The following is a 26809-nucleotide window of genomic DNA, read 5'->3' on the forward strand; positions in this document are numbered from 1 at the left end:
AAGGACCCAGTATCAATGACCATAACATCAGCTGAGCTTACTCGTCTAATTTATCAGTGCTTCATGTATGCAGAAAATATTATTTGTCTCACTACAAAATATTTTAAACAGACTCCTGCAAAGAACAAATCAAAATGCTAAAAAGCATAGTAACAGTTGCCATTTAAAAAGTACTGATAACATAGGGTTAAAGAATAATACAGCACAAAACAGGTTCTTCAGGCCCACTGGTTCACATCAAATACAAAATCCTCCCTGGTAGTCCCCAGTTACATGTGTTCGACCCATACCTCTCCTAGCCTTTCCCCTTCATGTACTTATCAAAACACCTCCAATGCTGCATTTGGACTCAACTGAACCACTTCATCTGGCAGCTTTTCCCAGGCACTCACTGTCCTCTATGTAATGAAGTTACCTCTCAGGTATCTTTTAAATTTCTTCCCTTTCATCTTGAAGTTTGGCCTTCTAGCTTGGACTCCCAATCTTCAGGAAAAGTCTATGACCATCTTATACATGCCTCTCATTATTTTATAAACTTCGATGAGGTCACCACTCATTCTCATACACTCCAAGGAATAAGGATCCAGTGTGACCAGGGTAATGAATGGCAGGATGTTTCACAGGAATACTCCAATAAAACTTCCACCCGGCCAGGGAAATATGAGCATGAACAAAGGCAGTGAGAAGCTGGGAGGTGATGGGGGGAAAATGCAAAGGTCTGAAGAGGAAGAAATCTGATACTAGAGGAGAGTGGACCATGGGAGAAAGAGGAGGAGAAGGGGCACCAGAAGAAGGGAGAAGAGGTAAGAGGGGAGCTAAAATGTGGAAAGGAAAAAGAGAGAAGGGAGAAAAGGGAGAAGTTACATGAAATTAGTGAAATCAATGTTCATGTTGTCAGGTTGGAGGTTACCCAGAGAGAGACTGAATGTGACATGCTGCTTCTAAACCTGAGAATGGCTTCATTGAGGCAGCAAAGGAGGCCATGGACAAACATGTTGGAATGGGAATGGGCAGTTCAATTAAAATGGTTGGCCATCAGGAAATCCTGCCAGCTTGTACTCCTTCTCCTCCCAAAGAGGGAACTGTTCATCTCATTCTGACTTCTTCCCCTTTCTTTTGCAGCTTTGATAAAGTCTCAACTTGAAATGGCAACTGTTTATTCCCTCCACAGATGCTGCCTGACCTGTTGAGCTCCTCCAGAATTTTGTGAGTTAACTGTATTTGACTAATTTGAAAGAGTGCTGTGAAGAAAGATCACATGGTGTAGATAAAAGGGGAATGAATGAATTTATTAAGATTTCAAGAAGACATTTGGTAAGGTGCTGCAACAAAGGTTAATGCAGAAAATAAACGCTCATGGTTTAGGAGGTGACATAGTAGCATCAATATTAGACTGGCTGCCTAACAGGAATGAGAGTAGGCATAAATGGATCTTTTCCTGCTATACAAGATGAAATAAATGTTGCTCCACAGAGAATGACAATAGGGCTTCAATTTTTTACAATTTAAAACAGAGAACAGTACAACACTGGGACAGGCTGTTCAGCCCACGGGCTAAATAAGCTAATTATATCTAATTACACTAATCCCCCTGCTTGCATGAGGTCCCTATTCCTTCATTCTCTGCCATTCATGTGCCTATCTGAGAGGACTTCTTTTCTGTCTGCCTTCACCACCAGCCCTGTGAACACATTCCAAGCACCCATTCCAGTGTAAGAAAAGCTTGCTCTTCTCATCTCCTTTGAATTTTCTCCCTTTATCATTAGATATTTCAACCTAAAAAAGATACTGGCTATTTACTCTTGTGCAATTTCTATAAATGACTCGGATTGAAGATATATTTTGTAAGTTTGCTGATGGCACAAAGATGGGCCAAAAAAGTTAGTTATGAAAGAATGAGACGCAACAAAAGAATATAAGTGGTTAAGTGAGCAGATAAAGATCTAGCAATGGTACATAATGAGGAAAACTGTCAAATTGTCCACGTTGACAGGATAAGAAATACATATTGCCCTAACTCAGAGACCTGGGGACACAAGAGGCCGCAGATACTATAATCAGGAGTATAAAACAAACTTTTGGAGGAATGCAGCAGGTCAAGCAGTTTCTACAGAGGCAGAGAGAAAGTTGAAGTTTTGAGTTGAAACCCTACATCAGGATTTATTAGGTATAATATACAGGTACAACAATGGAAAAGATTGGGAAAGCCAGATGAATACTGAAGAGTCAGAGTGGAGTCATATTGGCCCTTCAGCCCAATTCACTCAAGTCAAACAAGATGCCCATCTAATCCATTTGCCCGAGGTTGGTCCATATACCTTTAAACCCATGCTAACCATTTAACTGTCCAAACACCTTTTCGAATGCTGTTATTGTACCTGCCTTAACCACTTGTTCAGGCAGCATATTTCATATTTGCATCATCTTCTGATCCCCAGATTCACCCTGTCAATGCCCCTCATTATTTTATATAGCTTTATAAAAGATCATTCCTTAGATACTCAAAGGAATAAATCTTTCCTATGACAGTAAATGAAACTGAACACCAGGAGCAGCCTTACCAGTGTCTTGTACAGGTACATCATAACATCCCAACTCCTACACTCAGTGTCCTCACTGATGAAGGCCAGCATGCTAAATGCCTTCTTCAACACAATGTTTAGTAAGCCATGTGCTTGTACTCCTAGGTTTCTCTGCTCTACAACACCTCCCAGAACTCTACAATTCACTGCGAACATCCTACATCAGTTTGACATCCAAAATTCAACCCATCACATTTATCTAGAATGAACACCATTTGCCATCTCTCAGCCCACCTACCAAGATTATCACGATCCCCTTGTAACTTTTGATAAGTGTATTCACTGTCTATGACACCAACTATTTCATGTCATCTTTGACTCCTAGGGAAATTGAAAATAAAAACTCAGAGGCCATGCTATACTTGTGCAGGGCACTGGTAAAACCACATCTGGAACACTATGTAGGGCACTGGTCTCCTTATTTAAGGGATGACATTAACACTTTTGAAGCAGTTCAGAGGACACTTGCTGGGCTAATACCGAGAATGGAATATTGTCTTACATAGATAGGCTGGACGTTGGACTTACATTCACGAGAGTTTTGAACATTGAGAAATGACTTGATTTCAAATTCCTGTGCAGTCATGATGGGGAGAGGTTTCCTCTTATGGGACAAAAAAGAATATGGAGCCTTCCTGTCCAATTTTCTAAGTAGGAACCAGTACAACACACTTGTGTTCCTTTGGCAGAAACAATACACTGCTATAATTTTAGGAATAAGTTATAAGTAAGTTTCCAGATGCTGGAAATCTGAAGTTGTGCACCTAAACTTTGTCGGAACAGTGATGGTGCAGTAAAGGTCAGATCTCATTGAAATCTACTGAATTATGAAAGACCTAGATAGAGTGGATGTGGTGAGGATATTTCCAATAGTGGGAAAGTCTAGGACCAGTGGGCACAGTCTAACAATAAATGGACATTTCTTCATAACAGAGATGAGGAGGTATTTCTTTAGCCAGAGGGTGGTGAATCTGTGGAATTCATTGCTACAGAAGTCTGTGGAGGCCAAGTTATATGGTATATTTATAACAGAGGTCAATATATTTTTGATTAGTAAGATCAAAACTTACAGTGAGAAGGCAGAAACATGGTCAAGAGGGATAATTGATAAGCCAACACTGAATAGTGGAGCAGACTTAATGGGCTCAATGTCTTAATTCTCTTCCTATGTCTTATAAAATCTAAAACAAAGTGTTTACTGTTTCCTCATCTCTGCAATAAATGAACCCCCCACCCCTTTTTATTTTAATTCCAGTGAAGTGAATATCCTTGGACCTCTTCCTCCAATCACATTGAAGCAAAGTCTTTAAATGTTTCAAAGCAAAGGTAAACAGATCTTTGATACCCAAAGGGTAAAATGTTTTCGCAGGCAATGCTGCAGGAACAGAAGATTCCACAGTGTGTTGCAGAAAGTGATGTAAATTAGAAAAGCCAGAAAGGATTTGGACAAAAGATTATAGTTTAGACAACTGACAAAACATTTGCAGGTGTACTTTTACATTGAATTGTAATCTGATACCATTAAGCATTTCAGAAAACTATTTGAACTCAGCTTAAATTTCCAGGTTCATCAATAGGCTTACTTTGAGGGGCACTGAAGGCACACCTCAGCAATGCACATCACTCTGACAGCAGAAGCAGAAGTCTAGATGCTGAAAATAGAGCATTCAGTAAGAAACCTCACACCAAATTCAAGGAGTGAACAAATTACACTGAAGCTCTGTAACCACAGAAACACCTAAATTACTAACTCTCAATCCGCAGCAGTGTTCCTGAAACGTCTACTCCTCCTTCTTTTGCATTAAGCTATAGAAGCATTTGGATTTGAAATGGACACCAAACCAGAAATACAAAAGAGGGTTATGTGAGGAGACAAAGGCAAGGGCAATATTTAAGTTGCTATACTGAAAACCTCCGAAGGTTAACGCTTCCTTTCCACACTGTTCAGGTTTCTCAGTAAGAATTCAAACCTTTAAACAATTGACTATGGAATTTAAGCTGCAGAATCTTGGACATTACAGCAGCTGAAAAGAGTGGCTCTAACAACTGGATTCAATCCTGACTTTTGGCACCATTTGTGTGGAGTTTGCACAATTGTCCTGAAATTGCACAGGTTTCCTCTGGCTGCTCCTGTTTCCATGCCCTGGCTAAAGATGAGTTAACTGTCCATTGTAAATTGTGTCTAAACTTAGATAAGTGCAGTGAGAGGTAGAATCCACAGAAAACTGATAAGAATGTAGGAAGAATAAAGTGGAATTAGTGTAAACGAGCATCGTACAGCATCACAGGCCCTTTGGCCAATCTAGTCCACGTCAAGCTCTTATTCTGACTCGTCCCACTGAACTGCCACTGGACTATAGCCCTCCATACACCTTCTCATCCATGTACTTTGATAGCTATTCTCGCTGTCCACTACAACCCCAATCTTGGAGTCATCCACATATTTGCTGATCCAGCATGTTATCATCCAAATCATTAATATACAGTAAATGACAAGAAAAAACAGACCCAACATCGATTCCTGCAGCACACCACTCATCACAGATATCTAGCCTGAGAGGCAACCATCTAATACCATCCCTAGTTTCTCCGGCTAAGCTAATGTTGAATCCAACTTACTACCTCATTCTGAATGCCAAGTGACTGAACCTTCTTGACCAGCATCCCATCAGAACTTTGTCAAAAGCCTTATTAAAATCCACATTGACAGCACCCACTACCTTTCCTTCATCAACTTTCCTGGTAATCGCCTCAAAAGACTCTAAGATTGGTTAGACACAAGCTGCTATACACAAAGCCATCTCGACTATCCCTAATCAGGCCCCATCTATCCAAATACTTATAAATTTTCTCTCTTATAATACCTTCCAATAATGTCCACTACTGACATCAGGCTCACTGGCTTATCCTTTCTTGAATATTGGAACAACATGAGCTGTCGTCTAGTCCTCCGACACCTCGCCTGTGTTTAAGGATAATTTAAATACCTCTTCCAAGGGCCCGTGCAATTTCAGCACTAGCCTCCCAAGAGGTTCAAGAAAACACCTTGTCAGGCGCTAGGGACTTGTGGATTCAAATTTGTGTCAAGGCAACAAGTACTTCCACTTCTGTAATCTGTATACAGTCCAAGACCTCACTACTGTTTTGCTTCAGTTCCATGGACTCTGTGTCTGCCTCCCAAGTAAATACCGATGCTAAACATTCATTTAAGATCTCCTCCATCTCTTTTGAATTGGTGCTTAGATGACCACACTGATCTTCAAGTGAACCAACTTTGTTCCTTGCTATCCCTTTACTCCTAATATATCTGTAGAAATACTTGGGATTCTCCTTTACCTTGTCTTCCAGAGCAAATTCTTGCTTCCTGATTTCCCTCTTAAGTATTCTCTTGCATTTCTTGTACTCCTCAAGTGCCCCATTTGTTCCTTGTTGCCTACATTTGTTATACACCATCTTCTTCTTTTTAACCAGGGTTTAACAGCCTTTGTAAACCAGGGTTCTCTAAACCTGTTAGCCTTGCCTTATAATCTAAATGGAACATACAAACTATACTCTCAATATTTCACTTTTGAAGGTCTCCCACTTACTGAGTACCCTTTGTCAGAAAACAACCCATCCCAGTCCACACCTACCAGATACTTTCCAATGCCATCAAAATTGGCCTTTCTCCACTTACAATCTCAACCCACTAACCAGTACAATCCTGCTCCTTAATTATCTTGATACTAATGGAATTGTGACCACTAGAGCCAAAATTTTCCCTATGCACATTTCTGTCACCTGCCTTGTCTCATTCCCTAACAAGAGATCCAGTATCACACATTTGGGGCTACTATACATTGATTAACATATAGAGGTCCCATTTTGGATTGGGTGCTTGATAACCAGTGAAGATTTGGTGCACAAAAGAGCATATTTCTATGGTGTACAACTGCACAACATAGTTTTTGCCATTTCACTTATACAGCTGAAGAGAGTTTAGGTGTTTTAAGAAAATATAACTAAATGCCATTACACAGCACTTTTCAGGTCACATTCACCATGAGAAAGAGAGTATCAGATTAAAATTTTTAAAAAAATCCTACACTACAGTCAAAATCATATACTATAGGAAACAAGCTCTTTGGCAGAGCAAAATATCTATTGGAACTGATTCCATTTGCCTGTGTTTGAGTCGTATCCTTCCAAACCTTTTCTATTAATGTCCCTACAATGTCTTGTAAATGGGGGGTGAAATTAACAGCAAAGAAAGCTATGAAGGCTTGCAGTGGGATCTGAACAAGCCAGAAAATTGGGCTGATAAATGACAGATGGAATTTAATGCACACAAGTGAACATATAAAAGAAATTTTTGATTGGTACATGTAGGGGAGGGGTATAGAAAGCAAAGATCTGGATGTGGGTAGATGGGGCATAAAAACAGGTCGGCATGGATGCGATGGGCCAAAAGTCCTGTTTAAATGTTTTATCCTCTATGAATCTAAATGTTATAATTGCATCCACTCTACCACTATTTTTGGCAGCTCATTAAGAATGGACTTATATCTTGCAAAGTCTGCTGGTATAGTAAATAAGTAAAATACTTTCACTGGAAGCTTCAGAGGTGTGCCAATATGTTACAATATTTTAAAAGCAAGAATAAAAAATGTCAGATATTATCCAGATTCTTTTTCATTAACTTTGCTATTTTCTAGGCTAGAACAATGCTGTTCAATAATCTTAGGCACGTATATATAGGTAGGATGCCTAAGACTTTTGCATAGTACTGCAGTAATTTAATGTACTACACTGAATTGCCACAAAAAAAATCATAATGCATGTGAGTTATGATAAACCTGATTCTGATATGGATCTCTATTGTGGACTAAGTGTGGGAAGGGGGAAATGGTTGAGAAAAGGGGAAAGGGAAATGGGAAGGAGCAGGAAGCATGAAGCACCAGAGACATTCTGTAATGATCAATAAACTAATTGTTCGGAATCAAATGACCTTGTCTCAGGGCTGGGTGTGTCTGAACCCACATCACCCCCCACCCCAGCACCCTTTTTCTGCCACCTGCCCCTCCTCTGGTGCTCCACCCTCGCCATTCTCAACATGCTTTGCTCCCACCAGATTTACAAACACACACTCCACATTGACAAATACAGTACCGTGCAAAAGTTTTAGGCATCCTAAGACTTTTGCACAGTACTGTATATCAACTCACAATAATGTGCATGAACTTTGCATAAAACTTTACTTTGAAAAGTAGTGATTTATTAAAAGAATTTTGTATAAATTAGCACACAGCAGAAAAGCATGAGCAAATTTTGCTGGTGCTGGATCATCCTAGGTAGAAAATTAAATAAATGAATACAAGTCCCTGATTATATCTCTTGTTCAAGCTATTATTCACAGTTCAGAGCTTAGATAATTAGTTTACTAACAGCCATTGATCTGGCTTCACAACTATGTGAAATACTGTATGTGCACTACTATAGTATGACTGGGCAAACACCAACAGTACTAGTTATTTTGCCATGCAGTACTACCTATTATGGTTTCAAGCAAGCTTCATCCTTTAATGATCAGATATAACATGTTCTTAACATGCTGATTAAAAATTCATGTCCCCCACCAAAATTGTGCCACTGATGAAAGAAATGAATTGTACTTTGGTCTCCTTTCCAATGTCCTTTGTTTTTAATTTCCAAGATATTACATTTCTCATGAGTGGGAACAGAAAAGAAAGTGAAACAAAAAGAAGAAAGGAAAAATAAGGAACAGGAACAGAAAAGGAAGAAAGAGATATAAAGGTTTACAAGTTAATAGCACTTTTCCTGACCTCAATACTCTTGAGCTTTTACAACAAGGGAGGTACATCTGTAGTTACACTGGATATATGGTGGTTAATTTGAACAAAATGAGGAAGCAAACAGCAATCAGATTCTGACCAGGTCAGGTGTGCTTTCAGCAAAAAGCAATCTAATGATATTTTGTATAAGTTCCACTCATTGCATGAAATAGTTTGATGTGATCTCAGAGATTTTGAGGTAGGCATAAATAAGCAAATAATCTCTGTCTACTATTAGCAAATCAATTTTGGATCCATTTTGCCTTGGATGCCATCTGGGACAGCCTTGCTTGTCATATGCCTTACTGAAGTTCACGTAGCCCTCATCTATGTCCTTCATTACATCTATGAAGTACCTTTTCTCTCTCTCTCTTACCCTTACTACACTTCAAGATGCCTTGTCACCCATCTTATATTTGTGGCTAAAAGCTTTGGACTCTCGCAAAAGTGCACCCACCTTAAAATTCTTCCTTACTTTAAATATGCCTATAAGGTCAACCATTCATTTTTTGCTTGAGTCCTCAAATCTTTCTTCATAGTTACAACTTCTCAGTCTTATACTTTGTTGGTTGCCTCTACATTTTAAAATTACAAAATAAAGATCAGAATTGAGACAATATTAATTCAATTATCCGGGCATTGCCCATGATACCACACAACAAAGGTTTGCAGTTTCAGTCAAGTAGCCTTGCACGTTCCTACCTAAATGCGGAAAGAGATCCCGATGCAATAGTTGCTTCTCAGCACACAGTTTTGCTAGTCTCTTTAGCCTGTTTACACAGGCTAAGTGCTGTTTGCAGATTGGTGTGGAGTTTGAAGCCTTCAGGACAACCATATTGGGCCTGGAAGTGTCTGTTGCCTTGGCAGCAGCTGGGGATGGGACAGCAGCAGTCTGTGGTACAGGCGGCGACTTTGTTTGCTGAGGGGGAGAGGCGGTCCGATGGGGCTTTCCGTTTGGTGAGTGTGAGGCAGGCGTTGCTGCTACTGTACCATGGGCTGCCGCTTGTGGCAGGCTGGGGCTCGAGGGTAAAGGGGGTTTGCATAGCAGGCCCAGTGGCAGTACGGCAGGTCGTGGGGGACTGGAGAGAGGGGGAGTGCCGGGGTAGAGTGACTGAGGAGGTGCAGGGTGTGGGATAAAGTGCTCTGATTGCAGTCTGCAAATCTCAGGCTCTCGCAGCAGCCGCTGCTGCTGCTGCTGCCGGTTCTGAGCCAGTTTGGTCTGAAGCTTCCGTTTGACAGTTCCTTTCCTCAGTGCACAATCATCATCGTCAGGGAAAGCAAATGGGTCGTCAAGCTCGCGGTCCAGGTACTGAAGGGACAGCCGCGGCCTCTGTGGCGACCGCGTCGGTCCATCCAAACCATTTGCTGTTTTCAGGGCCAACGAGGGCACTGCCAGGCTGACTGCCATGGTAACATCAGGGTGAAGTCTGGAGCGCACGTCTTCTAGCTGCTCATTCTTTTTCTTCCGCTCCTTTTTGGGCACCAAACCGAGAACTTGCAGATGGCTGTTGCAGTATCTGTTGGGAAAGAAAGAAAGTATTAGCATAACAGGAATTACAGCTACAGCGGCAAGTATCATACCTTGTTCAACTAAGGCCCGTGTCCCTCCATGCGTTGGAACTAGAAAAAAATGATGTAACCTATCGTAAATTGTGAAGTATTGCATTGTTCTCATTTGAGTTCACCAATGTGCTAATTTTGTACATCCCTAGTACATCCAGATGAACTGTGAAAAACATTATACAATTATGAGTTGTCTTCTCCCAAGGTTAGGACGTGTTTAGAGCTTTGAGTTGAATGGCATGGAGTTTCAAACTCTAGATCATGTAACAACGTGAGGTCTACATCATTAACAGGCTATTTGGCTCATTTTGGTTCATGGGCTCCAGACAAGACATCTTCTACTATGCTTAACCTCAACCCAATAACGCTCTCTCTTCCTGATAAATGAAACTGTAGGGCAGAAGGTCTCAGCCAGCCAAGCAGCATCCATGGGGAGAGAAACAGTCTATTGGGTCAGGGGTCCTTCCTCAGACTGACTGGTTAAATGTTCCACTTTGAGGAAGAGTCCTTGATCTGAAATGTTCACCTGTTTTTTTTCTTCAGATGCTGCTTGACTGGCTGAATTCTCCAGGAATATTCTGTTTTCATTTTTGCCTCATTTACATACCCAAACTTCCCTTGAATAATTAAAAGGCAAGGAAACCTACCCTCATTTCTTAATTGGAATTAATGGCAGCTAGTTTTGAATTCTTTTTCAGGGGTGGCATCTTGCCTCCACCGCCTTTAATAATTTCTAAATTTTAATTTGATAATTCTCAATTTTCTCTTTACTGGAGAGAAGTGTCTACAGCCAGTTTATTTCTGTGAAAGTTATGCATCATACCATCGTTGTTGACATATTAATATTCATGTACAAAAGTAGAAATAAAAGACAAAAACAGTTCTTCAATACTAGAATCAATCTCCTGTTGCTTAAAGAGAGTTAGGACAGGGTAGTCTCAAGGAGTGTTCACATACATGCGTTAATAACAGTCTGTAGCGGTGTGCTACATGCAGCGCTGAAATAACGACACGGAGTCGGTAAACTGCAGTTAAAAAAGATTTTATTCGAACTTCGCGGCCTCGCTTTAAAGCTTCCCTGATCCCGCCCTCCCCGGGCGCGGATGCTGTAGGGGGCACGTATTCACAGTCCTGTCCCGTGCGCGGATGCTGTAGGGGGCATGTACTCACAGTGCTGCGCGGGCTTTTCCCTTTGTTGGTGAAGCAGACCTGGCGCCCTTTTGGGACTGGCCTTTGTGCCAGCGCGCTGGCTATTTGTGAGCCGGTTCGAGTGCACTAGGAAGTGGGTCGCCACAAGTCCACCATTCTCAAAATATATGCTAATACAGCGGCATGCAAAGGTTTGGGCACCCCGGTCAAAATTTCTGTTACTGTGAATAGTTAAGTGAGTAGAAGATGAACTGATCTCCAAAAGTCATAAAGTTAAAGCTAAAACATTCTTTTCAACATTTTAAGCAAGATTACGGTATTATTTTTGTTTTGTACAATTTTAGAGGGAAGAAAAGGAAAGGAGCACCATGCAAATTTTGGGCACTCCAAGAGATTTGAGCTCTCAGATAACTTTTACCAAGGTCTCAGACCTTAGTTAGCTTGTTAGGGCTGTGGCTTGTTCACTGTCATCATTAGGAAAAGCCAGGTGATGCAAATTTCAAAGCTTTATAAATACCCTGACTCCTCAAACCTTGTCCCAACAATCAGCAGCCATAGGCTTCTTTAAGCAGCTGCCAAGCACTCTGAAAATTAAAATAAATGATACCCACAAAGCAGAAGGCTATAAGAAGATAGCAAAGCATTTTCAGGTAGCCATTTCCTCAGTTCGTAATATAATTAAGAAATGGCAGTTAACAGGAATGGTGGAGGTCAAGTTGAGGTCTGAAAGACCAAAAAAACTTTCTGAGAGAACTGCTCGTAGGATTGCTAGAAAGGCAAATCAAAACCCCCGTTTAACTGCAAAAGACCTTCAGGAAGATTTAGCAGACTCTGGAGTGGTGGTGCACTGTTCTATTGTGAAGTGACACCTGCAAAAGTATGACCTTCATGAAAGAATCATCAGAAGAAAACTTTTCCTGCGTCCTCACCACAAAATTCAGCGTCAGAAGTTTGCAAAGGTACATCTAAACAAGCCTGATGCATTTTGGAAACAAGTTCTCTGGACTGATGAAGTTCTTTTTGGCCGCAATGAGAAAAGTTATTGTTGTGTATGTGGCTTGTTTACACAACTATGTTATTAATAAATACGCCAGAGACAAAAACTAAGTTTCATGGCTCTTTACTGGTAGAGTCTGAACTTAAAACACATACAGATCAACATGCGCCTAATAGCACATGCAACGATGTGTTACTAAAACATAAAGTAGTCCCTTATTATAATGTAGGCTATACGGTACACTCCTCCCTTTTTGTATCAACTGTGTTTTTTTAACTGAAGCACTATGCTATACAAATATGTTTACCCTTAACATACAAATGCCTACCATTTGTTTACAAATTATAACAAAGTAACTTAATAATATCAAATTATAACAAGCCTTTTTCTTTTTTCCCCTCTTTTTTACTTTTGGGCTAAGACCCATTTATAACTCAAGTCTCCGGGAAGGTCTTCTCTGCCTCATGGTAACGTCTGTCCTGGAACGTTTACTTTGGGGAATGAGTCTCCACAGGTAAATCAGATGGATCATCAGCACCAATGACAGGCTTATCTGTAGATGAGGCCAATGTGATCACATCAGGAGTGTTTGCTTCTATGGCAGGGGAGTCCGGGCAAGGTGGTGTTGTGTTTTTCACCTGAGCATCCACGATTTGGTCCACATGACGTCTCCATATGTTCTCTCCCACCTCAGTGACCCATCTATGGCAGAAATTGTACCCTGCTGCCATTTTTCAGCTCCGTAATCACGTGCAAAAAACTGACTGTCCCACACTGAAGCTCCGTGTTGACTTAGCATTCAAGTGTTCGAAATGTCTGTTCTCCACATCATGCCATACATCTGGCTTGAGAAGATCCATGCGGGACCTCAGGTTCCTGTTCAGAAACATCATCGCTGGAGTCTGGTTAGTGGTTGCAGTTGTCGATCTTGTGTTGCAGTGGTCGATTTTTGCTGTCCCTTGCCTTGATGGCTTTCTTGAATGTCTGCACAAATCTTTCTGCCAAGCTATTTGTGGATGGATGGTAAGGGCAGATGTAAAGTGCTTGATTCCACTGTTCTTCACAAAACTTTGGAATTCTTCAGAGACAAATTGTCATCTATTGTCTGTGCAGATTTATTCTGGTATGCCATTCCTGGCGAACATGGCCCTCAGAACTGTAATGGTCTTTTCCGATGTGGTTGTCTTCATTTTGATGACCTCTAGCCATTTGGAATGTGCATCGATGGCGATTAGAAAGATAGAGTCCATGAATGGTCCAGCAAAGTCGATGTGCACTCGTTGCCATGGTGATGAAGGCCACTCCCATGGATGGAGAGGGGCGTGTGGTGGTGTGTTCTGGATCTTTTGGCATCCAGAGCAGTTCCTGGTCAAGTCCACAATCTGTTTATCGATTCCTGTCCACCACACATAGGCACGGTATTCTTCACAGTACCCAGGTGCCCCTTGTGCAGTTCCTCTAGCACTCAGGTGCGTAGCTTGGGAGGAATCACAATTTATGAACCACAGATTGGTGTTCCCCGTCACACTGACGACTGCTCCTTCCTTGCTGAGAAGGCTGGAAACAGTGTGTTACCACACGCTGGCTGTCCCTTTATTGTGATGTCATATATTTTTGACAACATAGGGTATTGCGTGTTTCTCTTTCAATGAGGCCGTTTGTCACTGGTAATTGTTCAACTATTGTTGTGTGAAAGACCTCTGCGGAATCCATTTGTGTAGTTATCTCTGAAGTCGGCAGTGATAAAAGTGACAAACCATATGCGTTGCCATGTTGCTTGGTCCCCTTGAGTTCAATAACATACCTGTGACCTCCTGAAAAAAGAGACCATCACTGCAGCCTTTGTGCTGTCATCACTGGAACACCATTCCTTGGGTTGAAGATTGACACGAGAGGCTGATGGTCAGTCAACAGGGTAAACTTTTGACCATACAGGTAGTGACTGAATTTCTTGACTCCTCACACGTGACTTAGGGCCTCTCTGTCAATCTGTATGTAGTTGCGTTCAGCTGAAGTTAGCATTCTTGAGGCAAAGGTTATTGGTTTTTCTGAGCCATCTGGAAACTTGTGCGGTAACAGAGCTCCTATCCCATGGAGTGAGGCATCATAAGCCAGTTGGATTGGTAAGGAGGGGTCAAAGTGCGCGAGCACCCCTTCTGAAGTTATGAGTCTTTTAGTTTCTTGAAACACTTTCTCACAGCTCTCAGTCCACTTCCATTGTGTCCCTGTCTGTAATACTGCATTTAGTGTGTGTCGGACTGTGGATAGGTTAGGCAAGAACTTGTGGTAATAGTTCACTAGTCCAAGATATGCTCTCAGCTGAGACACATTTTCAGGTGGTGGTGCCTTAAGCACCGCTTCTATCTTGTCCTGAGATATTTGTAAGCCATCCTTGTTGATCACATGCCCACAATATGAGATTTCCTTTCTGAAAAACTCACATTTCTGTCGATTAGCTCTGAGCCCAAATTCTCCTAACCTGGTGAGCACTTGTTCAAGATTAAAAAGATGTTCGTGTGACAATGATATCGTTCAGGTAACACTGAGTCCGTGGAATCCCTTGCAGGACCTGGTCCATTGCCCTTTGCCAGATTGCAGGAGCTGATGCTATCCCAAACACCAACCTGTTGTACTGGTAAAATCCTTTGTGTGTATTTATTGTCAGGTATTTCTTGGATGCATCATCGATTTCCATTTGGAGATAAGCCTGGGCCAAATTGATTTTTGTGAAATGTTCCCCTCTTGAGAGGGAAACAAAGATGTCCTCAATACGAGGTAGAGGATACTGTACTGTGCGGAGAACTGGGTTAACAGTCACTTTAATGTCTCCACATATGCTTGGTTATCCTGGTTTTGTGCTGGAGGTTTTCTTCATCGCTGGAATAGGTGTGGCCCATTCACTCAAATCCACCTTTGACAGGACCCCAGTCTGCTCCAGATGTTTCAGCTCTGCCTCTACTGTTGGACGGATTGCATATGGCACTGGTCTGGCTTTGTGAAATGTTGGACATGCATTTTCCTCAATGTCAATCTTTGCCTTCATGTCCTGAAGTGTTCCTATTCCTTTCATGAATGCTTCCTCAGAGTCAGCAAGTATTTGTGACAGTCTCTCAGATGTAGCCCTGCTGCCCTCCTTTGCTGACACAACCAGTACCTTGATGGTGTGCCAATCCAACTGGATTTTCCTGAGCCATTCCTATCCTAGCAACGGTGGTCCTCCATTTTTTTCAGTACATAGAGGCTCAGCTGCTGTGTTTTGCCTCTGTCACTTTATTTTTACCTTTGGGATGCACTCTCTGTCCTGTGTAAGTCTTTAGCAGTAGTTTAGTTCATTCAGAGGTATGTAAGAGAACAGTTATTTGTAGTTGTGTACAGAGATCGCTGTTAAAGCTGAGCCCGTGTCCAAATCCATTTTTAGTCTCACGCCTGCCACTTGTGGAGTGATCCATATTACTCTTTGATTATCAGTCTCTTTCAAGCTGTGAAGCTGCAGACAACACAATTCACTTTTGTCTGAGTCATTTTCATCAGAAATGCTTTCTTTCATTTTGTGTACATTGTTGTGTTTTCCTTTCTGGGGTTTCTCATTTGTTCAGTGACATTTTATTTGCAGCATATTCCAGAGATTTTTGTTGTATCTCTGAAGCACCCCAGGCTGCTACTTCCAATGATATTGCAATCTTCAGCACCTTCTCTAATGTAAGGTCTTTTTCACCCAGGAGCTTCTTCTACGTGGTTTTACAGTGCACGCCACACAAACCTGTCCCTCAATGCATCCGACAGACCAGCTCCAAATTGACAATGTTCTGACAACTTGCGTAATTCAGCACAATATTCAGAAATGCTTTCATTTTCGCTCTGATTCCATTTGTGAAATTTAAATCTTTCAGCAATGACCAGTGATTTGCGGTTTAAATGCTGTTGGAGAGTGTCTACTATTTGCTTGAATGTTTTGTCAGCTGGCTTTTCAGAGGTTAACAAGCTCCGTAGCAGCCTGTATGTTTTTGCTCCCATAACACTGAGTAAGAGGTTGGCCTTCTTTTCATCGCTAACACTGTTAGCATCACAATATAACTCCACTCTTTCAATCTAAGGCTATGTCCACACTAGACCTGATAATTTTGAAAACTCTGGTTTTGCATAAAAACAATAGGTGTCCACACAATGCATTTTAAAAAATATCTCTATCCACATTGAAACGGAGATTTCAGCGAATCTCCTCCTCATGTGCAGGACACAACTACTGAAAATAAGCAACATGTTTGTGTCGAATCTCACTGTAAAAGTGCACGTTTGTGTAGTTACAGACTAGAAAAACTTAAAACGATGGACAGCTGTTGGCTTTCACATAGGAGAACTTAGAAGATTAAAAAGAAACAAGTATTGGAGCGTACGGAAGCAACCGACAGGGAGTTCACTGACAGATTGACCCCGCTGACGATGAACATTGAAAAACTGACTAACTCTGTTGCATTAATAAAGCACTTTATTAAATGTATAAAACATGTCTTCATCAGTGTTATCTTGTATTTCTATACAATGTTACATTAGGCTGTTACACATCTATTGTCAGAGAAGTACTTGCATAAATAGGTAAACCACCTTCATACGAGCAAGGACAGAAAACAGGGCAAAGTGAGTACAGGTTTCCCCTGCAATCCGAAGGTAGAGCATTCCTACGAAACCGCTTGTAATCTGAAATGTCGTAAATCAAAGAAGCATTTACCATTAATTTATATGGGAAAAATCTTTGAGTGTTCCCAGATCCCAAAAAAATAACCTACCAAATCAAAGCAAATAACACGTAAAACCTAAAATAACACTAACATATAGTAAAAGCAGGAATGATATGATAAATATACACCCTATATAAAGTAGAAATATTGTAGGTAAAATGTAGTTTCACTTATCAAACTCGGGAAGACAGCAAGCCAAAATTGATTTGGAGAAAGAAAATCGGCACATACACACATACGCACGCACATACATTCATGCGCAAACAACTGCCCGCACAAAGCTTCACAGTCATTGTAGTCTTCATCAGGGTAAACACACGTATAAAACGGGCGTCTTTTTTTTGTTAAAGTGAAAATCCTCTTTGGTTAGTGAAAACAGGTACTAATGCAAGTCTTTCGCAACAGCGAGTTGTCGTAAAGTGAACGTTCGAAAAGAGGGGGACACCAGTATACTTATTTATTCAGTAAGTTATGGGTCAAAGTATTTGGTGAGTACATTTCTAACTCCTCTGGCATCAATTTTGTTGCCGCCTGTTCTGAAATTGTTAGGTTGCGTTCAAGAAAACAATGAAATAGCGCGCTGCCGTCTGACAGCATTTTCAGAAATCTCCGGTTACCCCGTCCACACTGATCCAACCAATCCGGCGTTCTCAAAAATACACACTTTGGAGAGCGTTTCTGAAAAGTTCCGGTTTCGGGGGGTGAAAATGCCATTTTAGTGTGGACAAAGGGTAAAAACGAAGAGAAAAAGCTTCGGTTACGATTTATCCGGTATAGTGTGGATGTAGCCTAAGTTACCCAGTTTTCAATGCTACTATCAAATGCTGTAATGGTTCCAATCATCGCCATCTTAGTTATGTTAATTTAGTCCAGTTTTTCCTTGTTTTCTTTTTAGCTAGCTCCTTGCAGTCACTGCATGTTCCACTTGACTCAAGTGCCATTTTTGCTAGTGCAATGAGCGCACTCCGTCTAGATGCGCATGTTGCTCCTTTTCATCTCCTTTCTCTCTCTTCTCCTGTGAGTGTCGTTATCAACTGAAATACGGCATTCCAATAAGATGTAGGTTCATAATTCTCGTCACCAATTTGTTGTGTATGTGGCCTGTTTACAGAACCACATTATTAATAAAAATGCCAGAGACGGAAACTAAGTTTCATGGTTCTTTACTGGTAGAGTCCGAACTTGACACACATTCAGATCAATACGCGCCTAAATAGCGCATGCAATGACGTGTTACTAAAACATGAAGTACTCCCTTATTATAATGTAGGTTATACAGTACAGATATGGTTGGAGAAAAAAGGTTGCAGAATTTCATGAAAGGAACACCTCTCCAACTGTTAAGCACGGGGGTGGATCAATCATGCTTTGGGTTTGTGTTGCAGCCAGTGGCATAGGGAACATTTCACTGGTAGAGGGAAGAATGAATTCGATTAAATACCAGCAAATTCTGGAAGCAAACATCACACCATCTATAAAAAAAGCTGAAGATGAAAAGAGGATGGCTTCTACAACAGGATAATGATCCTAAACACACCTCAAAATCCACAATGGACTACCTCAAGAGGCACAAGCTAAAGGTTTTGCCATGGCCCTCACAGTCCCCCGACCTAAACATCATTGAAAATCTGTGGATAAACCTCAAAAGAGCAGTGCATGCAAGACCACCCAAGAATCTTACAGAACTAGAAGCCTTTTGCAAGGAAGAATGGGCGAAAATCCCCCAAACAAGAATTGAAAGACTCTTAGCTGGTTACAGAAAGCATTTACAGGCTGTGATACTTGCCAAAGGGGGTGCTACTAAGTACTGACCATGTAGGGTGCCCAAAGTTTTGCTTCGGGCCCTTTTCTTTTTTTGTTATTTTGGAACTGTAAAAGATGGAAATAAAAAAATAATCTTGCTCAAAATATTAAAGAAATGTGTCATCTTTAACTTTATGTCTTTTGGAAATGAGGTCATCTTTTACTCGTTTAGCTATTCACAGTAACAGAGACTTTGACTGGGGTGCCCAAACTTCTGCATGCCACTATATAGCACTGAGGTGAATGAAGTCTGCTATAAGATGGTCATTGCAATACAAAAAAAAGCTAAGAGATTGGATTAAGGTATCATATGATGCATCACACAAAGTGAAGGCAAAATCTTTAGAAAAAATAACAATGAAACAACATAAAGAAATACTGGCCCACAATAGTTTGTGTACTCATCTGACAATGTGTCTGTGACATGGAGTGGATGGGAGAAAGGTGAAAGAGATTTCTATGTTAAAAAAAATCAGCAAACATGTTAAATCTGCAAAATGCAGGGCAACACGGAAAGTTAACATCTTCAGAACAATACTTGGATAACTTGAAGAATTTGTACATAATGCAAGACATAAAAATAGACAAAACATTAACCCTCTAATGAAATATCAGAGGGAGAAGTGACAGTGAAGGAAATAGATTGATGCAGACAAATGATTGATTTCAAATCTAAATTTTATATCAATAGGGCAGAGTAAGTCACGTTAGCAGAATCTGTTGAACAATGGACCTTACTAAAGGATAACGCTGACAGCTAAGATCACAGGGAGGCAATGTCTGCCTGGGGAAAGCAGTGTTTTATTTTATAGTTGATAATAACTTCTCAAAACAGTTGTAGGATTTAACATAAATTTCCAATTGAAAGAGCTATGTTTGACTTCTCACATTTACTCACACCAAATTATCATTCAAAACATAACCCTACTGGATCTGCAAATGATCAACTGCATTCCATTTTAATTAGAACCACAGACACCAACAGAAACATTCAGTTTTATGAAGATCTAAGCTCAATTAGAAAAGATGTTTCTCAGTAACCCTGACTGAGAGCAAAGAACAGTCCAAACAAATATCTCCAAACTCCTAGACTTAGGACTTGGTACCCTCTCGACAGCTGGATCATTGACTTGCTGACCAACTGACCACGATTTGTGAGGATAAGTACCAACACATTCTCAACACTGGTGCCAAACACAACTGAATCCTCAATCCCCACATACATACATGAACAAGTGTATGGCTAGATTCTGCTCAAACTTCATTTACCATAGCAAGCTGGATCTCAAACAACAACAGCTTGCAGAAATGAGATGGAGACTCCATTAAGATGATGTCAAGACAACAACTTCTGCCTAATGTCAGCAAGACAGAAATTTAATCACTGACTTCAGGAATGTATCAATGGTCCAGAGGTGGACAATGTTGAGAACTTCAAATTAATGGTTGCAAATATTACCAACATGTCCTGATCCAACCACATACAGCCCATGATGACATACCAACTTCTCTATTTCCTCAGACAGTTCAAATCAGCATGTCTCCATGATTTTCACCTATTTTTACAGATGCACTGTAGAAAACATCCTATTTAAATGCAGCACAGCTTGTCATGACAACTGCTTTGCCCAAGACCTCAAGGAATTGCAGTGTTCTGAATGTAGCCCAGTCATCATGAAAACCAGCCTCCCTCCATGCACTTCCCCCTGCCTCAGGAATGCAGACAACATAATCAAACAAAAAGCAAAGAAAGGAAAAATCAACATAACATTTCAGATCAGGACCTCTCTAACCTTAGGCATTCTCCCTTCTACTCTTTTCCAATTAGGCAGAACACACAAAAGCTTTAAAACATGTATTACCAGACAAGGATATTGAATCCCCTGTTATAAGACTAATGAATGGAATTCTTATACGATAAAGTTGAGCTCTTGACCTCACAATCTCCTTCAACATAACCCTTGCGCTAGTCTGCCTGCACTATTATTTCTCTATAATTGTAATCTCTTGTACAACCTCAATGTACTTGCATTTTGAATGATCTATCTTGATGACTTGCAAACAAAGGCTTTTCACTGTGAACCAGCACACATGACAATAATAAACCAATCACCAGTTACACACAATATGAAATTTGTTGGAGGATCATGGGATTGAAACATTAACTTTTTTTCCTCCAGATGCTACCAGACCTGCTGAGCATTTCCAGCATTTTTTGTTGTTATTATTGGTAAATGGCAATGTGCCTCAGAACTAATCAGAATCAAGTTTGTTATCATTGTCTTATATAATGTGAAATTTGTTGTTTTTACTATTTATAAAAACAGTACAGCACAGAACAGGCCATTCGGCCCACAGTTGTGCCAAACCAGCTAAAAAGCAAAACAAAAAACATCCAAACACTAATCCCTCCTACCTACACCATGTCCACATCCCTCCATCTCACCTCTCACATCCTCTTTGAACCTACCCTCTCACCTTTAATGCATGCCCTCAGATATTACACATTTCAACCTTGGGGATCATTCAGAAATCTGATGGCAAAGGGGAACAAGCTGTTTCTGAATTAACGTATGGATCTTCGGACTCCTCCCCTGATGGTAGTAATGTGTGCCCTTCGTGTCGATACTCAAGACACCGCCTCTTGAAAATGTCAGATGACAGGGAAGGTTGTGCCCATGATGGAGCAGGGTAAGTCTATAACCCTCGACAGCCTCTTGCTTGCCACCGAACATCTATAGACATTAGTAAATCTTTGGTGACACTTAAATGCGTCACAGTGGAACAACTTCCAGCAATACAGAGACTTGCGTGGATTCTCTGCTGGGGAAAGATATTAATTGCCTGGGTAGTGGACTTTGAACAATGCAGGTCATCATGTTCCAAGAATAAATTACTGTTCCACAATTAGTTAGATGATCTGCCCCAGGGTAACAGTAGGGGAAGGGGAACACAAGTATATTTCTTGAGGAACATCAGAAGAAATCCTGAACATCTCCTGCATCCTTGTGGAATTTGAGACCAGGATTTATCACTACCCTGGGAATAAGAGGGGGGAGAAAAATATGCTACATTCAAAAATCATCTTCTCCAGAGATCTACTTTTGTTTGGCATTTGAACAACCTGTCATGAAGCAATGATAATCCTCTCCTAATTTTTATTTTAATGTTGAAACATGCCATTTGCTTATTGTGGTAGCACTACCAATGTTTCATTTCTAAAGTGCAGGTGATAGGAGAAAATTACATGTTTTTACAAAGGGAAAACTGCAAAAGTCTATTTCAAAAGGAAGTAATTTATTCTGGTCAACCTTTGAAATAAAATATTTTACTGCATCCTTTCAGTGAGGTCTGAGAAACTAGTTGTGATTTATATTTAACTCATGGGAAGAAAGTACCAGGTTTAACAAAAGGACATGTCAAACTATATCCTATGTCACTCTTCACTGAACAGGAAAAGTGTGTGGAGTATAAAACCTGAGTTAAGTCTGATCCAATTAGTCTATCAAAGAGTAGATCAATTACAAATACATTGCCACCCTATGTCCCTTGTTGCCCTAATAGGAAAAGATGACTTGCCTTCGGTCTTCAGACTTCGGGATAGGGTTTGTACACCGCTGGCTGTTGTACTTGGCTACAAATTCACATTGCTTGAAAGGAGCAGTCTTGTCCTCCAGAACGTGGCGAATGCAGAATGCGTAGCCGTTGAGCCGGCGCTGCTTACAGAGCTTTGGGCTATAGGAGCACAATGGCTTATTATCGACCTCTGAGAAGTGTATGTGTTTGCCTTCATACATCACGTGATTCTTCTCCTTGTGAACATTAGCTACAGAGAAAAAGGCAGAGCGTCAGGTACAAACATGACAAATTGGAAACTGGTGGGGGAAATAATACCTTAGACTAATGCGGGCAGGAATGCATTGATACATTCCAGCCCTGGCTCGATTTATTCTCTCAAGACACAGAGGTTGATTGATACCCATCAAACTATCAGTATACCTTAGTGGCCTACCTTCCATTTCTCTGGATGCAGACTACTATCAGGTTAAGCAACCAATGGGAAAATTTTATGAGGAAGTTGGGGAAATGAAAGCAGTTCTCATCACGGGGGTGATGGGGTCTGGGAAGGTCATGATCTGTTCCTCTCGCGTTCATGGCCATAACTCAATTCGCAGTTCATTTGCACTTGAGTCAAAACATGGAAAGTTGAAATTTCCTTCCAGAGCATCAACATCACAACCGGCACTTTCATGCACTGCTGAGGGAATATAGCATTGACTGAAGTGGCCTCTCAGTTAAGACATTAAAACAAGGGCCTGTTCACTTGGATGCAATAGATCTCATGGCTCAATCTTGAAGAGCAGCAGCAAAAATTTCTTGATTTCCCTAGCCAATACTAGGCTGTCAATCAATACCCAAAACAGTTTACCTGGACATTTATTACTATCCGTGGACATTTATTGGCACAAATTGAATGCTGCATTCTTGTACCAAACTGTAATTGTACTTTGTTAGCTTCATTAGGTACGAGTCATCGAGGTGTTTTGTGAAGTATTGTCTGATTATCATATGAGATAAACCAAGGATCTATGCTGGAGGGACTAATGCAGTTAGTCCCTCAGCATAGATATCAGATATCTGAAAGAGATATCAGACATCTCTTTCAGAAGTCCTCCCGCTACTGGAGCAAACATCTTTACTCAAGACCAATGCACCTAAATTGCTTTCTGTGCTTTCATGTTAACAAGTACACCCAGCTCCTTTTGATACTAAAACTTTCAATTCCTCACCATATTAAAGTATTCTGCTTTTCTTTTTTGCCACACAAGATGACATTACATTTCCTACACAATATTTCATCTGTCACCTTCTCACACATTCAATTAGCCCATCAGCATCTCCCTCTCAGCTAGCTTTTTACCTGTCTAGCAACATTGAACCTGGTCTCCTTTTCCAAACATAGTGATTATGAATAGCTGGGGACCCAGACCCATTCCTGTAGTATCCCACTAATTACAACCTCTCAACCTAAAACCATCTCATTTTCTATCTCCAAAGATGCGATATGGTCGGCTGAATATTTCCAGTATTCTCTTTCCTTTCAGATTTTGTCACAACAGATGCACTCTGCATCTTACAGTTTTAGCACTGTTCCATTGTACTTTCGCATTGTTCTTCCCAGTTGCTATCTTGCTGTGTAATTGAGTTCACTTTACTGTTCTGATAAAGGGTGGGTAAGATGAAATGTTAACTCTGTTTCTCTCTCCACCAATGCTGCCTGATTTGCTTGTATTTGCAACATCTTGTTTCTATGTCAAACACGATCTCCACTCGTTGTTCCATTTTCAGCCTGCACATTCTTACTTACTAAGTATGCTGTTACTGCTTAATAACTGAATCCAGCATTTCCTCTATCTTTATGTCAGCCTAAATGGTGCTTTCTTTCTTCCTCCTTTCTTAAATAGTTGTACAACATTTGCCATCTTCCATCTGTGGGACCATTCTAGAATCTATGGCATTTCAGAAGATGATAACAAATGCATCCACTAACACCATTGCTATCTCAGTCATCAGATTACCGACCAGACAATGAACCAACCTATAAACACCACCTTACTATTTTTGCTATCTTTTTGCACTACTTAATTTAATTTTTAATATGTATTATTGTAATTTATAGGATTTTTAATATATTACACTGTACTACTGCAGTAAGAACAAATTTCACAACATTTATCATCGATGATAAAACTGCTTCAAGTTCTGCTATCTTTTCAAAAGCTTGGGATGCACATCTTCAGGTCCTGAAGAATTATCATTTCCTACCCCTTTACTACTTCATTTTTAGTAAGATTTTGAACATTTTCCTTTGATTTAACTTCAGTTGCACGTATCGTACGAAAAGCACAAGCTCAAAACTGGGTCTTTGTCAGAATATATGGGGCATATGATAGCATAGTAGTGAGCACAACACTTTACAGCACAGGTGACCCAGGTTCAATTCCCACCACTGCCTGTAAGGAGTTTGTACATTCTTCCCGTAATCACATGGCTTCCTCTGGGTGCTTCGGTATCCTCCCAATCCTAAGACATACTGGTTGGTAGGTTAATTGGTCATTGTAAATTGTCCAGTGATTGGGCTAGAATTAAATCGGCAGATTGCTAGGCAGCATGGCTCAAAGGGCTAGAAGGGCCTATTCCACATGGTATCTAAAAAAAATATTTAGTCAAATCAAATTAATCAATTTGGATTTACTATTATTGCACGTGACTACTTCACAAGTTTATACAACAAAAGATATAATTATGTACTTCTCAAGCAGACAACTCAAAGGAGCTGGCTAAACGGACCCTATATTTCCAGCATGCCTTTTGAAGATAGATATTCCCTACTTCCCTTTACACCATTTCATACCAGATACATTAAGCTTATTTTCCAATCAAGGGAATGAGAGCACAAGAGACAGAAACATGACTTTCAATTTTCTGTTACTATTGCAGTGTAACCTGAAATGTGAAGAATAAACTTCCATCTAGGACAAAGTCAGTTGCCATGTGACAGCTCTCTTGACAAACTGCCTGCAAAAGATAAAGCCCCAAATAGTTTCTTTCTTTCTTTCTAAATCTTTTTATTAATATTAGTAATATGGACAGAATACAGATGATATATTGATAAAGAAATTACCAACATACACACTCCATTACATATGAAAAAAAAAACATACATAATAGTTACAATATAAATGAGTTTACCAAGACATAAGCCATAAGATATATGTATGGACATAGTAAATCTAAATATTTCATAATGTATAATATAAAAAAACAGAAAAAAGAAAGAAAAAAAAACAAACAAAAAAAATTATATAATGCAAAACTAACTAATCTAATCTAATAACTATAACTAATAAGTAATATAAAAGAAAAAAAAACAAACAAAAGAGAAGGAAAAAAAAAAGTGGGCTGTTTATAATATCTCACAAAAATAAGTATTCATCAATGCCGTCACTTCCGGTCCCCAAATAGTTTCATTGATGTCACAATCTAGATTAGCCTGGCTATGTTTAAGCAACTGTTATATGTGCAGAGCATGTACAAAAGGCCAACATAGGACACCACAAATTATGCAATTCCCTACTTTTCCACTACACTGACAAACTAGCCACCTACAGACTGTCCTGGGTTACAAACACCCGACTTATGAACATGCCTATACATGAGTTCACATTTTATTAAATTCAAAAGTCTGACATATGTCTGTTCCTATCATTTCCGAACTAGACCCCCCGCCATATATCTCTCTCTTTCTCCCAAGTCTTTTTGTAATTGTTCTTTCTTATATTGTACACTTTTGATACCATTCATTACAATACCATGGAGGTATGGTTATCATATCAAATGACTGTAGTGCACTTTATGCAACTTGTGGTCAAAATCAACTTAAGGATGGCTGTAAAAAATAGAACCTGCTCATTGCCCAAGGATAGACTGTGAACAAATAAAAACAGACCCATTACATGTGAGAGTTTTGAGAGGTCATCTCATCAGAAGCTTGATCAATCCTCCTTTAGATACTGGAACTAACAAGCACAACCATTAAGAACCCCAACTTTGGAGGAGTGAGGGATTTCTTCATTTATCAATTAAATATTGAAAAAAGCAGAGTCGACGTTTCAGACCGAAACCCTTTGGCAGGATTTTGGCCAGAAACATCGATTGTGCTTTTTCCAATAGATGCTGCTTGGCCTGCTGAGTTCCTCCAGCATTTTGCGAGATTGCAAATAACAGTTTGTCAGCACTATGTTAAAAATGGACTAATATCCAGCGGATACAAGCTCAAGTTCTAATAGTTTGAATTCATGTTTAAAAATCCGGAGATAAAATATTTCTTGGCACTTTGTCAGTCAGCTTAATACCATGTGTCAAAATACTAGATTATTTACTTTAGTGAAAAAAGAGAAGCATAACATATTTCTAACGGTGAGAAATTAAGCTGTTTGATGTTCAAAGGATGGTGCAAGTAATGGGGGGGGGGGAGAATGATACATTAGTCACTTTACTGCAAGAACATTTGAGTATAGGAGTAAGGCTACTTTACTGCAATTATATAGGAGCCTGCTGCAATTGTATATGGGTCTAATTTCCATA

General features: G+C 40.2%; 1 protein-coding gene across 2 annotated transcripts in view; it reads right to left on the minus strand.

The window, feature by feature from the left end:
* ino80db (INO80 complex subunit Db) overlaps positions 1 to 26809 on the minus strand; it is a 128250-nt gene that overhangs the window by 80552 nt on the left and 20889 nt on the right. For both annotated transcript variants that reach the window (XM_059967331.1, XM_059967332.1), the window contains exons 2-3: positions 22241 to 22487; positions 9116 to 9930 (exon numbers count right to left, since the gene is read on the minus strand). In XM_059967331.1, the coding sequence (XP_059823314.1) occupies positions 9116 to 9930; positions 22241 to 22458 (1033 nt within the window). In that variant the 5' untranslated portion in view covers positions 22459 to 22487. The remainder of the gene's footprint in view (positions 1 to 9115; positions 9931 to 22240; positions 22488 to 26809) is intronic.

The sequence above is a fragment of the Hypanus sabinus genome, chromosome 4, assembly GCF_030144855.1.
Source record: "Hypanus sabinus isolate sHypSab1 chromosome 4, sHypSab1.hap1, whole genome shotgun sequence".
Lineage (NCBI taxonomy): Eukaryota > Metazoa > Chordata > Chondrichthyes > Myliobatiformes > Dasyatidae > Hypanus > Hypanus sabinus.